The 16,236-nt window shown below is 34.2% G+C and overlaps 1 protein-coding gene across 1 annotated transcript; it reads right to left on the bottom strand.

Moving 5' to 3' along the window:
- Positions 1-875: 875 nt before the first annotated feature.
- LOC103680338 (olfactory receptor 2AK2-like) lies at positions 876-1,994 on the bottom strand. The gene has a single exon (XM_008709878.1). The coding sequence runs from the start codon at positions 1,847-1,849 to the stop codon at positions 929-931; it is 921 nt and encodes a 306-aa protein (XP_008708100.1). The 5' UTR covers positions 1,850-1,994; the 3' UTR covers positions 876-928.
- Positions 1,995-16,236: the final 14,242 nt, after the last annotated feature.

Genomic DNA, 16,236 nt, shown 5'->3' with positions numbered 1-16,236 from the left:
GCAACTGTAGCATGCTTAGGTAGAAGATGCTGCTGGTTGCTAGTGTAGTTCCTCTTATGAACAGGCAATCACATTTTATTGCTCTTATTTATGACATCTGAATATTGAAGCCTGTGGGATTTCCTTGGTGTTATTTTCTGGGAATCTTTTTCTTTTTTTTATTATAATAATATTTTTTATTATATTATGTTAGTCACCATACAGTACATCCCTAGTTTTTGATGTAAAGTTCAAGGATTGTTTTAAATAAAATTACAAAATTTTCTGGCTTTCCTTATCCCAATCTCCAGCTATTTTTCCACTAACTACTCTTATTTTATATACTGTAGTTTTTTCATATTCATTTTATTAATTTTAAATATCCCCACATTGAAATGCAAACTTAATGAGATCAAAGTTTTTTGTCAGTTCTTATCATCATTTACTCCTATAACACCAATGCCTATAGCAGTGTCATATGTAGTTAAAACATTAAATCAGTTGTTGAATGAATGCATTAATGAATGAATTATGTACTCTGCTCCACATTGTGGTATATATTTATACAGAACTTTTTAATGTTATGTGTTTGAATAGATTATATCTCCTTTTCATTGTGTTTCAGATATTAAGGAGGATATTACAAAATATGTGTTGTGACATGCAAATACTGAGTTGACAGGAATGAAATCTATTGCTTTAGAAGCTAAATAATATTGATAATAACACATTTTTCCAGCTTGCAGATTGGCAATGCATCCAGTTTCAAAAACTATTTTTAAGCCATTCTGAAACCAGCAGGATTCAAGATACTTACCAGTTTATTTATTTCATTAATATTTCTGAGAGTTTACATATTCTAAAACAGTATTCCAGAGAAAATGACCCATGTTATTTAATCTCAATCAATAAGGGTTTCCCAAAGTGATATTTCCTGTACAAATATCCATTATACCAACAGTCTTCTCATGGCCCCAATAACCTCTTTATTCCTCAGGCTGTAGATAAATGGGTTCAGAAGAGGTGTGATGATGGTGTAAAACACTGCCACTGCCTTATCCTGTCCTGGAGAATGCAAGGAGTGTGGCCTTGTATAGGTGGAGAGAGCAGTCACATAAAATAGGCTTGCCACAATCAGGTGAGAGGAACAAGTGGAGATAGCTTTTGTCTGTCCTTTACCTGAGCTCATCTGGAACACCACAGTAAGTACACGGGCATAGGAAGCTAGAATGGCCATGAATGGCAGGAGCAGGATAATAAGCCCACTCAGGAGGACTGTGTACTCATACTGGGAAGTGTTCTGACATGCCAGTTGTAATAGAGATGGAAGTTCACAGAAAAAGTGGTTGATGAGCCGTGATCTACAAAATGGAAGATGAAATACATACAATGTATGTACTAAAGCATTGATAGAACAACTGGTCCATGCACATGTGACCATGAACCAACAGATTTTCTTGCTCATGAGTAAAGGATAATGTAAAGGATAACAGATGGCTGCATATCGATCATAAGACATGAAACCAAGGAGAAGAGCTTCAGTTCCACCAAGGACAATGAACACAAATGTTTGAATCTCACAGCCTAAAAATGTAATGGTCTTACTATTTGACAGAAAGTCAGTGGCCATCTTGGGCACTGTGGTGGAAATGTTCATTATATCCATGAAGGAGAGCTGACTGAGTAGAAAGTACATTGGAGTGTGGAGTCTGGTGTCCAGTTGAATGAGAAGGAACAGTATCAAATTCCCCATCAGAGCCACTGCAAAGAGGATTACAATGGCAACAAAAAGGAAAATGTCCATGTGGCCATATTGGAAAAGACCAGAAAGTATAAAAACTGTTTTGATGCTTTCATTTCCTGTCTTCATAGTTTAATTTGAAATATCTGAAATATCAGCTCATATCTGAAGATTCCATGTAAGGACAATGACTGCACTTCAAGAAAAAAGAAAATGATTACTATTAAATGTCTTGAACTGGCTCCACACCATTCCCCTAGCCAAGTGAAATACACAGACTGTACACTACTTTCATTTTCTTTGCAAAAATGAATGGAAAACAATTTATCTCATTCCAGTAACTTTCAGAAAATAAACCCTGGATGATCAGAGCTTAATCAATGTCTCTACAAACAAGTCAACTTTTAGAGAACGTATGTGTATTCAATTTCCCTTAGCTCTATATTTATTGATTATCAGATGTATTACTCACACTTGATTACCCAATGAAATTATGGCAGTATTAAAATCACTCTAAATTTCTGTCCAATTTGAAGAATACATGTTTTATCCTCTTTTTCGCTCTTTAAATACATATTTTTTAGGCCTTTTTAAACATATACAAAGTTATCTAATCTTTCCCCCCCCACCTCTGATTCCAAAAGGTAATACTTTGGTAAGTATTAAAAACATTGAATAAAACACCTCTGGGGCTCAGTCAGTTAAGCAGCTGCCTTTGGCTCAGGTCATAATCCCAGGGTCTTGGGATGGAGTCTGCACCAGGCTCCTTTCTCAATAGGGAGCCTGCTTCTCCCTCTGTCTGCTGCTCCCCCTCCTTGTGTGCTCTCTCTCTAATAAATAAATAAATAAATAAATAAATAAATAAATAAATAAAATCTTTTTAAAAAATTAAAATAAAAACATTGAATGCTGTAAAAATATTTTCATAAAGTTCAGGAAATTAATTTTAGGCTATGGCACATTAATGTATTATAAATAAAAAAATTCATTTGATAGATGAGGAAAAGGTACGAAAATGCATGTCAAGGTAAGAAGCACCTAAAATATATCTTGCATCTTCTTTCCTCCAAAAAAGAAATTGTGAAGCACCCAGACACTTCCTCCAACATCCAAAAGCATTTCCAGTTGTAGATAAAATTCTGAATGTGAGTTCTATTCACATTAGTATAAAATAAATATATTTGAGGACTGACAACTTTTATGATATGTTCACCAATATAATTTAAAAATTACAATTCCCAATCTTAAAAAAAAACTATAATTAACATGTAGCTCTGATGCACTAAGTAATATCTTGGAATTTCAAGATGAAGTAAAAAATTTAAAATAACACCATCTTAAAGTTTGTTTTAAAAATAAACTGGAAACTTGGCAAGAGAAAGGAAGCAATATTAAAGTTTATATTTATGATGATGGATTTCAGAACAAGTTATACGTTATTAGATCCATAAACTGAAAGTCAAAATTTCTACCTAAAAAAACTTGATCAAATATGCAATTATATATATTTTCATCATAATAAAACTTCATGATTTATATCATAGTCCACATATATTTTTGCATTGTTTTCCTGCCACATTTCCCTTGAATTTTGAATTCTGCTTTTATTAAAAATCTTTGGTGTAAATTTTATTTAAAGTAAAGATATTAGGTAACTGATGTCAGGAGTTAGAAACTAAAGAAATTAGTAGAAATGGAAGCCATACATATAGAAAATGTGTTAGCTCCTTCACATTTTCAGTCAGTAATAAGGTAAATATCAAAATGGAATTATTAATAATAACCAGGACCTGTATGGAACTATACAACTTACAAAATATTTTATTTTATTAGAAATGCATAAAATTCTCACCATGTAACTTTTTTTTAATTTCCTGAAATACTTTACATAAATTATGGTTACTAATTTTCATTATTTCAAAAATAAGTTTGGATATAAATTTGTGCCTAACATAATGCAAAATGATATGGTTTAAAAAGAAGGAAACAAAAATGTTCACTAGCCCAATCAAAAATACAAGGATGTTCCAAGGTCATGCTTTATTACATAAGAAGTACACACTGCTACCAAACTCTGGCCCTATTTCACTGTGACAAGGTGGCCTTCATCCACTTTATCGTTTAAACCTGGGATGATTTATATTCAATATAAGACCAAACAAGTCTCAAATACTTAACTCTATATTCTTTTCACATAAATCACTTTAACAATATGTTGATAACATAGCAAACTAAGAAATATACCAATTGAGACTATGCACATGTTAGATGCATAATAGAATTCACACCACAGTGACTAACATTAAAAAAAGAAAGAAAGAAAAAGAAAGAAAAAGAGAAAAAGAAAAAAAGAAAAGAAAAAGAAAAAGAAAGTGATATTCTTGGCCAATCCCCATTATAAATCCAAATACAGTTTTATGTTTTACATAATTTTACAAAAACAACAACAACAAAAAAGAATTCACAGATTCACAGGATATAATCATCAAAATGAAATGCATTTCTTTAGTTTGTCTGAGACTAATTGCATGTTTTCTTTTTCAATATAAGTTGTAGGAAACTCATCAAGCCACACCAAATTCTTTTCACTTACTTCAGAGGACTCAGCAGATTAAACACCAATTTGATAGCTGAGTGATTGTTATTGTGAAGATTTCTTTCCCTCCACCAAACAATGTCTTTGAAACTAAAGAAGATGATATTTCCTTAAAACACTATATCTTCTTCTAGATGAGTAAACATACACATTTTCTTTAATTTTATAAAATAATTAATATAAAAGTCATTTCCTTTGAGGCATATAGTGTCTTATATAGAGCCGTATCACATTTTTCTAGAATTTTGTTCTTAAAAATAAAACATTAAAAAAGGAATGGAAGATGTATCTGTAATAGTATATATAGAAAGAAATCCTTACACCCATATAAGGGTAGTAATTACAGAGTTACAACAATTTCTTCTTTAATAACAATTTTAATGAAATAATAGTATTTGTTAATCATGTATATGAAGAGTTAGGCAGAACTACAAATAATCTGAATAGTTAAACGACTTAACATGGCACATCAGCAGAAAAGCAAAATCATGGGGCGCCTGGGTGGCACAGCGGTTGGGCGTCTGCCTTCGGCTCAGGGCGTGATCCTGGCATTATGGGATCGAGACCCACATCAGGCTCCTCTGCTGGGAGCCTGCTTCTTCCTCTCCCACTCCCCCTGCTTGTGTTCCCTCTCTCGCTGGCTGTCTCTATCTCTGTCAAATAAATAAATAAAATCTTTTTAAAAAAATTAAAAAAAAAGAGAAGCAAAAACAACAAATTCCAAAAGTAATAAAATATATTTAAATCTCTAATTTGAAGCACGTTTTAGGAGCCATTAATGTACTAAAAATCTGTAAGGTTTTGGTGATTTTTTTTTTTTGCCTTAGGAAATATTTCTTCAGGCATTTAGCATGATAAACTCAGTAGAAAATATAATTTATACATACATAGTCATTTTCTTCTTATAAGATTTTTAATCTCGTAAAGCAAAGTGACTCTCAGGGTGGAATTTCATATTTTGGTTCCAACAGCCCTTTTGGGAAAACTTGGTCTCCAGTCAACAATTAAGCACATATTTTACATTGCATATGATGCTTCATTAGAGCTGGTGTCAGAGTTCCAAAAGAAAAAAAAATTGAGTTCTGGGCAATTCTTTCATATATTCATCAAAGTGAGAAACAATCACATCACCAAATTTATCTGATAGGGCTTCAAAAAGTTTTACTTAACTGAATTTTATCTTTAAAATGTGTATATGGATTTAGATTTTGCATAATTAATTATTAATTGATACACAGTTTGATTTTTGTGTGTATACAAAAGGTAAGAATTTCTGAGGAATCACATGATATGACAAATGTTCTAGGTAAATAGTGCATTGTCTTTGACACAACAATCTTAAAAATATTGTTATGCGGACACCTGGGTGGCTCACTTGGTTAAGTGTCTGCCTTCAGTTCAGGTCATGATCACAGAGTTCTGGTGATCAAGTCAGTCATGAGGCTCCTTGCTCAGCAGGGAGCCTGCTTCTCCCTCTGCCTGCCACTCCCCCTGTGTGTGCTCTCTCTTTATGTATTTATTTATGACAAATAAATAAATTTAAGAAAATCTTAAAAAATATGGGTATGGTTATAAAGTAGAACTCAAGTTTCTTAGATTCCAAAATGGGTAAATTGTGCCTAAGTTCAGAGAGAGTAATTTATATAATAACATGCTGCTAGTTTAATCTTTTTTTTATATCAACAATATTTATTGAATCTGTATAAATTAAGGTGATTTTGGGTTTTAACCCATCAATCCCCTTAACTAACTTTATGGAATGAAATATAGCAATTATTCTATACAGATTTGAAAAAAGAAATCAACACCACCACCAACAACAATAAAATAAAGGGGAAAAGAATTGCAAGAATTGAAAGTCAAGGTAACGTACTCTAGAGTTCACAGGGAATACGCAGAGGTCTACATTATACTTTATGTAGTTTAAATATGTTATATCAGTAAGTTCTTATTAAAATGAGTCCATCTCTTATCTTCATTTCTCCCAATTATTTTATATATAAAATTTAGTCTATTTTTCTAAAAAATACCTTAGATGTGAAAAGACTTTCTCCACAAAGAATAGTGCAGCATTAATCATTGAACTCCAGTCTGAAGAGGGGAAAATATGAGTATGGAATCCAGATCTCTGATTTTATTTATTTATTTATTTATTTATTTATTTATTTATTTATTTTAATGATTTTTATTATATTATGTTAGTCACCATAAAGTACATTCCCGGTTTCCGATGTAAAGTTCGATGATTCATTAGTTGCATATAACACCCAGTGCACCATGCAATACGTGCCCTCCTTATCACCCATCACCGGTCCACCCCATCCTAAGGTGTTAGGGCTTAATCCTTATGGCACCCCAGTTGAGAAAAGCTGCCAGAAAGATGAAGTCCTTTAATGCTTAGCATAAGCAAAACAAAGTTGAGGAGGGCAAATATGCTTAATATCTGATTGGGATGGTTTATTTCAAAGACTTCTGATATATACTCATCAAGAAAATAGAGGACTGATAGCATTTCGGGATGGCTCCACATCCTCTCCAACAATTTTTGTTTCTTGCCTTGTCTATTTTTTCCATTCTAACTGGCATAAGGTGGTATCTCAGTGTGGTTTTGATTTGAATTTCCCTGATGGCTAATGATTTTGAACATTTTTTTCATGTGTCTGTTAGCCATTTGTATGTCTTCATTGGAAAAGTGTCTGTTCATACCTTCTGCCCATTTTTTGATTTGTTTATTTGTTTTTCGAGTATGGAATCCAGATCTCTGAATTTAAATAAAGTTTGAGTCCCATAAGTAGTCACCATTTCCCTCAAGGTTAGCCACTGATGGAAATAATTTTAATCTAATATGGGACAAACCTACAATTTTAGTAGCCTGACATGTACAGTCTGGGGAGATTACCTTAAGAAAAAAAAGTGTGATACACAGCTAAGATATGGCATTTGAAGGACCTGTGCAAGGGAGAGACACTAAGGCTAATTTCTTTACCTTCAAGTTAAATCAGCCTCCGAATTTAGGTCTAACACTTCATGGTAATGGTTACAACTATTGTTGTGGTTGTTGTTTTCGTTTTATTTTCACTTGACATAGTGTGGGAAAAGTTTTCCAATGTATTATGGCACAACAAAAGTAAACACTTAGGAAAGTTACAAAAAAGTTAGTAATCCACCAAAAAAAACCTGCTTGTAGTATAAAAGTGAGGATATGCTCTTAGTTTTCCAACATTCAGCAACAGGGTATAAGTGCAATGTACTGATGGAATGGAGCTAGGGGAGAATTGCTTACTCTGCATTAACAGGATTATCAGAATTATTGTTAGATTTCTTTATTCTTAGGTTTACTCTTATTTTTCTATTGTGAATGGTGATTGCACATAGAGCTGAGGGTTATTTTGGTTAATTAATTACTAGATACAGGCAAGCAATTCACAATATTGCCTGACACACAGTAAATACTCAATGCATACTAGTCTTTGTTTTGACTGTTGATTTTATTGTTTTTCTTCTTCTTTTTGTAATTTACATTCTACATAAACTAAGTTGGATTCAGAAAGGGAGCATGCCTGTTATTGCTTTGCTCTAGTGTGTATTCAAACCCTTTAATAGTTGTCCCACACTGACCTGCTTCGATTAAAGACTCAGAAGCAAAAAGGGAACAAACTATCCAGACAGAGTAATTTAAAATGAAACCTGTAATACAGCAAATTTCTCCAACCACATAACCAGCCCAATGCAATCACATGGCATTGTTCATGGCTGACTATCTCCCAGCTGGAGGGTAGACTCCCAACCTTACTTAACAAATGCCTGTTTTTCCACCACATAAGATGCAATCTAAATCCACACATATGGGTGTCTAAGCCTAAATATAGCACCAAGTGAAAGTCAGGAGATCACTTTGGATACAGACGGCCCTTTAAATTCACACAAATAATGACAATGTAGACATGGAACAGTATCCAATTTCCTTTGATCAAGTCCTAGGAAGGGAGTAAGAGCAGATGTGTCATGAGGAGAACAGATTAGATAACTAAACATATCTATTGACATTCTTTAAGGCATACTAACACCTTATTGACACATCTGTCCCTTGAACCCTGTATAGAACATCGGGACGGTGGACTAGAATGTATCAGCCCTCATTTCCCACAGATAGCTCATAAAGAACAACATATGGACAAACATAGTTGTGTCAGAACTCCAGAAATCAGTTAAAAAGGTGCAAAAACCAAGTTAGTGCTTAACCAAGAAAAGGCCTTATTCAAAATGTTAGGACATTTTGTGGCATTTTGCCTCCCCTTGCCGTATCCCTCCTTGGAGCAGCGTGGTTTAGTCAGGAGGACACTTCTTAACTCTCAGTTCCATTCTTTAGACAAAAGAAGATTGTACTTGTTCATAAAGTTCTGACTTCTGTGAGGACTGCCCAAGTGATTAGGGTCTGTCTCACCTGGCTCAGGATCCTGATGGGGAAAGTGGCATAGTTTGGGGTCTTCTAACAACAGTGACAGCTGCAGTGGAGCATTGGAACATCAGTGAGCTACAGTTTGTGGGGGGAAGCAAGAGATTAAACAAAGAGACATTTAATACAAATCCAAGGCTTCTAAAAAAAAACCTGAAGGGATGAGACTCTAAGGGAATTTAAAAGTGTCGTGTATGTGGGGAACTTGACCAAAACACACAGAAGTCCACCTTTACTTCTTTTATAAGATTCAAAAGATGAAAACCAAAAATTATTGTAAGTACATATTAATGGGCCCACACATATAAAATCTCATCTATGATATCCATAACATAATGAGCTGTAGAGATAGTCTTTTATGTAATCCACATGTGTTGTGGGCTGAATTGTGTCCCCTCTTAATTTGTATGTTAAAATCCCAACCTCCATTATAATAGTTTCTGTATTAATAATAGTATTATTATTTCTGTTTATGATATAGTTTCTGTATTTGGAAATAGTAGCTCAAATAGACAATTAAGTCAACATGGATCATATGGGTCATCTTCATCCAGTATGTGTGATTACATAAAAGTGGAGTTTAAGATACAGACACTCTTAAAGTTATAGCCATGTAAAGACAGAGAGAGAATATGGCTGTCTACAAGCCAAGGAAAGTGTCTCCACCAAAATTCAACTCTGCCAATCCCTTGACATCTGTCTTGTAGCCTCCAGAAAAGTGAGAAAATTAATTTCAATTATTAATTACAACCTAGGCTATGATACCTTGATATGGCAGCCCTAGCAAACAAATACACTATGGTAATGACAAAGAAAATATCAATAAGTTATAGATAAAAGGAAATAAGAGGTATATAAAAACATCCCATTATTTAAAAAATCAACAAAACAAAAATGAAGGGATTAAAAAAGTTAATGAGAGACAGCAATAGTTATAAGATATCAAGAAAACACTTAATAAAAGAGCATTGGCAATTATTTTCCCACCAGTAATCACATTAAATGTCCCACTCAAAAAAGAAAGATTGACAGAATGGAATGGATTTAAAAAGAAAAAAATAACTATGCTACCTACAGGAGACTATCCTTAGTTCCAAGGATAGATGTTGATAGACCGTTAATTAAATGATAAAAAAAAAAGATTGTTCTGATTGGATATCAGTGGCATTTATACTACTTTCACACACAAAAGCAGTGAGAAAGGAAAAGGACATTTATAATAATAACAATGACACTTCATCAAGAAGATATAACAGTTATAAATATATGTATACCAAACATCAGAGATATTAAATATATATATAGAAACTTTGACAGAAATAAAAGGAAAATAGGCTGTCCTATAATAAGGTTAGAAGATTTACATATATCATATTAAAAAATGGACAGAAAACCAGAACGAAAATCAACAGAAAGAAAGGACTTGAGCAATACTCTAGATCAATTTAAGAAAGAAAGAAAGAAAGAAAGAAAGAGAAAGAAAGAAAGAAAGAGAGAGATCCCTTCACACAACAACATCAGAGTACATAATTTCTGAAGTGAACATGGAACATTTTCCAAGATAGACCTTATATAACACCAATAAACATTTATTAACATTTTAAGAAGAATAAAGTCATACAAACTAGCTTTTCTTATCATAATTAGATAAAATTAAAAATCATTAGCTGAAGCAAATCTGGGAAATCAAGACGATCTGAGAAAATTTGATTACCTACTCATAAACAACGAACCGGCCAAAGAATTAAACACAAGGGAAATTATAAAATATCCTGACACAAATGAAAATAATACAATGTACTAAAATTTATTAGACACAGGAAAAGCAATATTAAGAGGAAATTTAAAGTTGTAAAAGTTCTCATTTAAAAAGACTGTCAACTCGAGGCTCTGTGAAGATGGCAGAGTAGGAGGATCCTGAGCTTAGCTAGTCCCAGAACACAAGATAACAAACATATCCATGCAACTACCACTGAAAACAAACCAAAGATTGGCAGAACAGACTCTCCAGTTACTCATAGAGAGGAGGCCACATTAAAAAAGAAAAAAAAAAAAGAAAGAGAAAGAAAGAAAGAAAGAAAGAAAGAAAGAAAGAAAGAAAGAAGAAAGAAAGAAAGAAAGAAAGAAAGAAAGAAAGAAAGAAAGAAAGAAAGAATGTTAGAAGAGATGGAGATGCAGTTGGGAACCAAACTCGTCATGAAACTAGCAACAAATGGGAGGTACATTACAAGTATGTAGAAGAGAGAGAATCAGAACCCATAGCAAGCACCTTAAGGAAGAATCACCCACACCAGGAGCATGGGTCCCTGTAATATATGGCTTTGCAAAATAGTAGGGCTTAACTTTCTGAACCTTACAATCTGCTGGGAATAACTCCATATTTTAAAAGTTAGTAGGCTTAACTCTGAAAGAGCCTGAGGGCAAGAAGAAACTGAGTCCCCATCCCTAAAGAGCTAGCACAAGAGTATATGAACAACATTTTGAATGGCACCTGGGACATAAGTGAAGGACATTTATTTACTATTTCCATAACATATTTGTGTGTGTGTGTGTGTGTGTGTGTGTGTGTGTGTGTGTGTGTGTGAAATTTATAGGAGACTTCTGCAAGAACAAAAGAGCTGGCAGGTGACATTTCCTCCCAGACCCCAAGCCAAGATAGCACCATATGTGCAGGAACAAGTGTGAAGACTCTTTACCTGTCTAGGGAGCACCATGAACTCCACCCCCACATTTTTCTGCAGATTCACACTATCCAACCCCTCCCATTACACAGAGGTCCATCCAAAGCATCTCCTGCCACAAAACACATTACAAACAGCCCCAACAGTGAGATGTGACACTCCAAACTGACTTCTGCCCTGGGGAGAGGGGAAGATACATATGCACAAGAGTGTGTACACAGTCCCAGCAGCCAAATGTTGGCTAGTAGCACAGGAAGAGTGGACTGCCAATCAGTGCAACTGCAGACCTAGCAGGTATGAGTGCTATTACTGCCCACTATGAGAGCCTCAGGGAACAAGGCAAGGATATTAACCTTCAAGCCCCTGCAACTGTAGGCCCTGCACATGAGTTTAGGGCAAGCATTTGGCTGACTGCTGACACCATTCAACTTCTAGCCCATGGTGGAGCAGACTGGTCCCTTAACAGCACAGGCACAAAAACCTTCTTGGTGTAACAAGCACAGTGGTCGATTGCAGCCAAATGGACTGAAGGAAGATATAGTTCAGTCACAATAGTAAAGTGCATACAACCCACATAGGGACCTCCTTAGAGTGCCTGGTTCTGGTGAACAGAGGCATTGTGCTACTGGACACCACAGGACCTCTTCTTCATAAAGGTCAAGAAATGTAGACTATTTTCCAAATAATAGGAAACAAGCACAGGGATTACACATAATAATGAGGTGGAGCTGTATGTCCCAAATGAACAAGGACAAAACCACATCAAGTTGCTAAATGAAACAGAAATAACCAATATGACTTATAAATTCAAAGTAATGGTTATAAGATATTCATGGGATTTGAGAAAAGATTGCAGGCTTTCAGTGAGACCTTTGACAAAGAGAGAAAATATTGAAAAGAGACCCAGTCTTAGACAAAGAACTCAGTAACTGAAATAAAATACAGTAGAGGGAAGCAATAGCATATAAGATGAGGCAGAGGAATGGATCAGGGAGCTAAAGACAGAGTAATGAAAAACAACAAAGATGAACAGCAGAAAAGAAAGAAAATAAAAATAATAAAATATGAGACTAGGTGAACAGAACTCAGCAATATTATCAAGAGTAATAGCATTCATTTTATAAAGAATCCTGAAGGAGAGAGAGAGAAAGAGGGGCAGAAAATTTATTTGAAGAAACAATAGCTGAAAACTTTACTAATCTGGGGAAGGAAAAAGGTATCCAGATCCAGGAGGCACAAAGAACCCCTGCCCCCCCAACAAAATCAACCCAAGGAGGTCCAAACAAAGATATATAAATGATATATAAAGTGGCAAAAAGTAGTTATAAAGAGAGAATTATCTACAAAAAAAAAAAGCATTAGGAAAGAAAACAGTTACATAGAAGGGAAACAACATAAAACTATCAGTAAATTTCTTAGCAGAAACTTTGCAGGCCAGAGGGGTGTGGCATGTTAATTCAAAATGCTGAAAAGAACAAGAAAGCCTAAAAAATATAAATATTTATGCATGCAATATAGAAGCACCAAAATACATAAAGCAACTCTTTTTTTTTAAAGATTTAATTTATTTATTTGACAGAGAGAGACAGCCAGCAAGAGAGGGAACACAAGCAGGGGGAGTGGGAGAGGAAGAAGCAGACTCCCAGTGTAGGAGCCTGATGTGGGGCTCAATCCCAGAACACTGGGATCACGCCCTGAGCCGAAGGCAGATGCTCAATGACTGAGCCAGCCAGGCGCCCCCATAAAGCAACTCTTAAGAGACATAAAGACAGGTAATCACAGTAATACAATAGAGGACTTTAAGACCTCACTCGCATCAATGGATAGCCATAAAATCAACAAGGAAACAATGTCTTTGAATTGGATATATTCAGTGGATATATTCAGAACTTTCCATTAAAAAACATGGAAAAAAGCAATCTTTTCAGTACATGAAACATTCTCCAAAATAGATCATATGCTAGGCCACAAAAAAAATCTCAAATTCAAAAAGATTGAAATTTTGTCATGCATTTTTTCTCAACACAATGGTATGAAACTAGGAAGTAATTACACGAAAATAATTTGGAAAGAACACAAATATATGGAGGCTAAGTAGCATTCTACTAAACATTGAATAGATGAAACAAGAAATAAAAGAGGAAATAGAAAAACAATATGGAGAAAAATGAAAAAAATTGATCCAAAGTCTTTGGAATGCAGCAAATCTGTCCTAAGAAGAAAAAAATATAACTATACAGGCATAGCTCACAGAGCAAGAAAAATCTCAAATAAACAACATAACATTACACCTAAAAGAACTAGGAAAACAGAAACAAACCAAGCCAGTAGAAAGGGAAAAAAAAGATTAAATAAAAAATAAATGAAATTGAATCTAAAAAACAAACAAATGAACAAAACTCCAGTAGCACAGATTAATGAATTCAGGAGCTGTTATCTTGTTTGTTTGTTGTTGTTTTTAAAGATTTATTTATTTGAGAGAGAGAGAGAGAGAAAGCATGAGAGGGGGCGAGAGGCAAAGGGAGAAGCAGACTCCCCACTGAGCAAGGAGCCTGCTGTGGGGCTCGATCCCAGGACTCTGAGATCATGACCTGAGATGAAGGCAGATGCATAACCAACTGAGCCACCCAGGTGCCCCATGTTTTGTTTTGTTTTACGATCAACAAAATTAATAAACTTTTAGCAAGATTCATCAAAGAGAGAGAACTCAAGTAAATAAAATCAGAAATATAATAGGAGCAATAACAACTGACACCATAGAAATACAAAGAATTTTTGGAGAATATTATGAAAAATTATTTGCAAACAATTTATACAGCCCAGAAGAAATGGATAAATTTCTAGAAACATATAACCTTCCATAACCAAATCAGAAAAAAAATTAAAAACTGAACAGATTATAAGTAATGAGTAATGAAATGGTATTGGGGGGGGGGACACAAAAAAGAAAACCTCATGACCAGATGGTTTCACAGGTGAATACTACAAAATATTTAAAGAAGAGTTAGCACATATTTCCCTCAAACTATTCTAAAGAAAAAATAATAATAGAAGAGAAAGGAAATCCACTAAATTAATTATTCAAGGCAAGCATTACTATAATACCAAAACCAGATAAAAACACCACACACACACACACACACACACACACACAGAGAGAGAGAGAGAGAGAGAGAGGCTGATAAGCATAGGAGCAATATTTCTCAACAAAATAGTATCAAACCAAATCCAACAATACATTAAAAAATTCACTACAATGAAATGGGATTATTCTAAGCATGCAAGAATGATTCAACATTTGCAAAACAATCAAGATGATACATCAGATTAACCAGAGAAAGAATGAAAATCATATGATCTCTTAAAAGATACAAAAAGAGCACTTGACAAAGTACCACATCCATTCATGATAAAACCTCTCAATGTAGTTTTACAGGGAACATACCTCAACATAGTAAGACCATATATGAAAAATCCGCAGAGGACATCATATTCAATAAGAAAAAAAAAATCTGAGAGCTTTCCCAGTAAGGTCAGGAAAAGTTGAGGATGTCCATTGTCGTCACGTATATTCATCATAGTACTGGAAGTTCTAGCCACAGCAATAAGTCAAGAAAAATAAATAAAAGAGAGCTGAATTGGTAAGGAAGAAAATCTTTATAGTAGCTTCTTAAGTGTCTGAATCTCTGACTTTACTATATATTTTCCTTTACATATGAGATTTGTTTCTTTGATATGTTTTCTGATTTCTCATTATGGCCTTTTATCTTCTCCTTAAAGAAGATAGTTCAACATTTTTGTAAGGCTAGTATATTGGTGGTGATAAGCTTCTTTAGCTTTTGCTTGTCTGGGAATAATTTTCTCTTCTTCAATTTTGAATGATAACCTTGCAGTTGGAGGATTCTTCGTTGTACATTTTTCCCTTTTAACACTTCAAATATACTTTGCCATTCCCTTCTGGCCAGCAAAATTTCTGATAAAAAAAATCAGCTGATAATCTAGTTCTCTGTATGTGATATTTTTTTCCCTTTGCTGCCTTTAAGATTCTATATTTTTAAACCTTTGCCATTTCAATTACAGTACGTCTTGTTGTAGCTGTTTAGGGATTCATCCTCTTTGGAAGTCTCTGCTTCTTATACCTGGATATCTATTTCCTTCCCAAGGTTGTGACATTTTTAGCCTTTATTTCTTCAAATGAATTCTGTTCACTGTTTTTGAGAATGTAAAATGATGTAGCTACTATGAAAATAGAATGGACATTCCAAGAAAGAAAGAAAGAAAGAAAGAAAGAAAGAAAGAAAGAAAGAAGAAAAGAAAGAAAGAAAGAAAGAAAGAAAGAAAGAAAGAAAGAAAGAAACAAGCTATATGGTCCAGTAATTCAATTTGATTATATATTCAAAAGAAATGAAATCAGGGTCCTGAAGATACATGTATACACCCATGTTCTATAAACATTCTTCATAATAATCAAAATGTAGATGAAACTGAAGCATCTATTGATAGATGAGTAGAAAATAAGATGTAGCATACACATACAATGGAATATTATTCGACCTCAGAAAGGAAGGAATTCTGACATATGCTGTAAGAGTTTTGAACCTTGAGGGTATCATGCTATGTAAAATATGCCAGTCATGAAAAGGCAAAATGTGTGTGACTCCACTTATTTGCCTTAAATAAAGTATTCAAATTCATGGTGACCAAAAGTACAATGCATTTATCAAAGGCTGTGGGGGTGGAAATGTGGAGTTGTGTAATGTATATAGAGTTTCAGTTTTGGAAA

The sequence above is a fragment of the Ursus maritimus genome, unplaced genomic scaffold (assembly GCF_017311325.1).
Source record: "Ursus maritimus isolate PB19 unplaced genomic scaffold, ASM1731132v1 scaffold_5, whole genome shotgun sequence".
In the NCBI taxonomy this organism is placed as follows: Eukaryota; Metazoa; Chordata; class Mammalia; order Carnivora; family Ursidae; genus Ursus; species Ursus maritimus.
The sequence above is the reverse complement of the archived record's forward strand: the minus strand, read 5'-3'. Positions and strand labels throughout refer to the sequence as shown.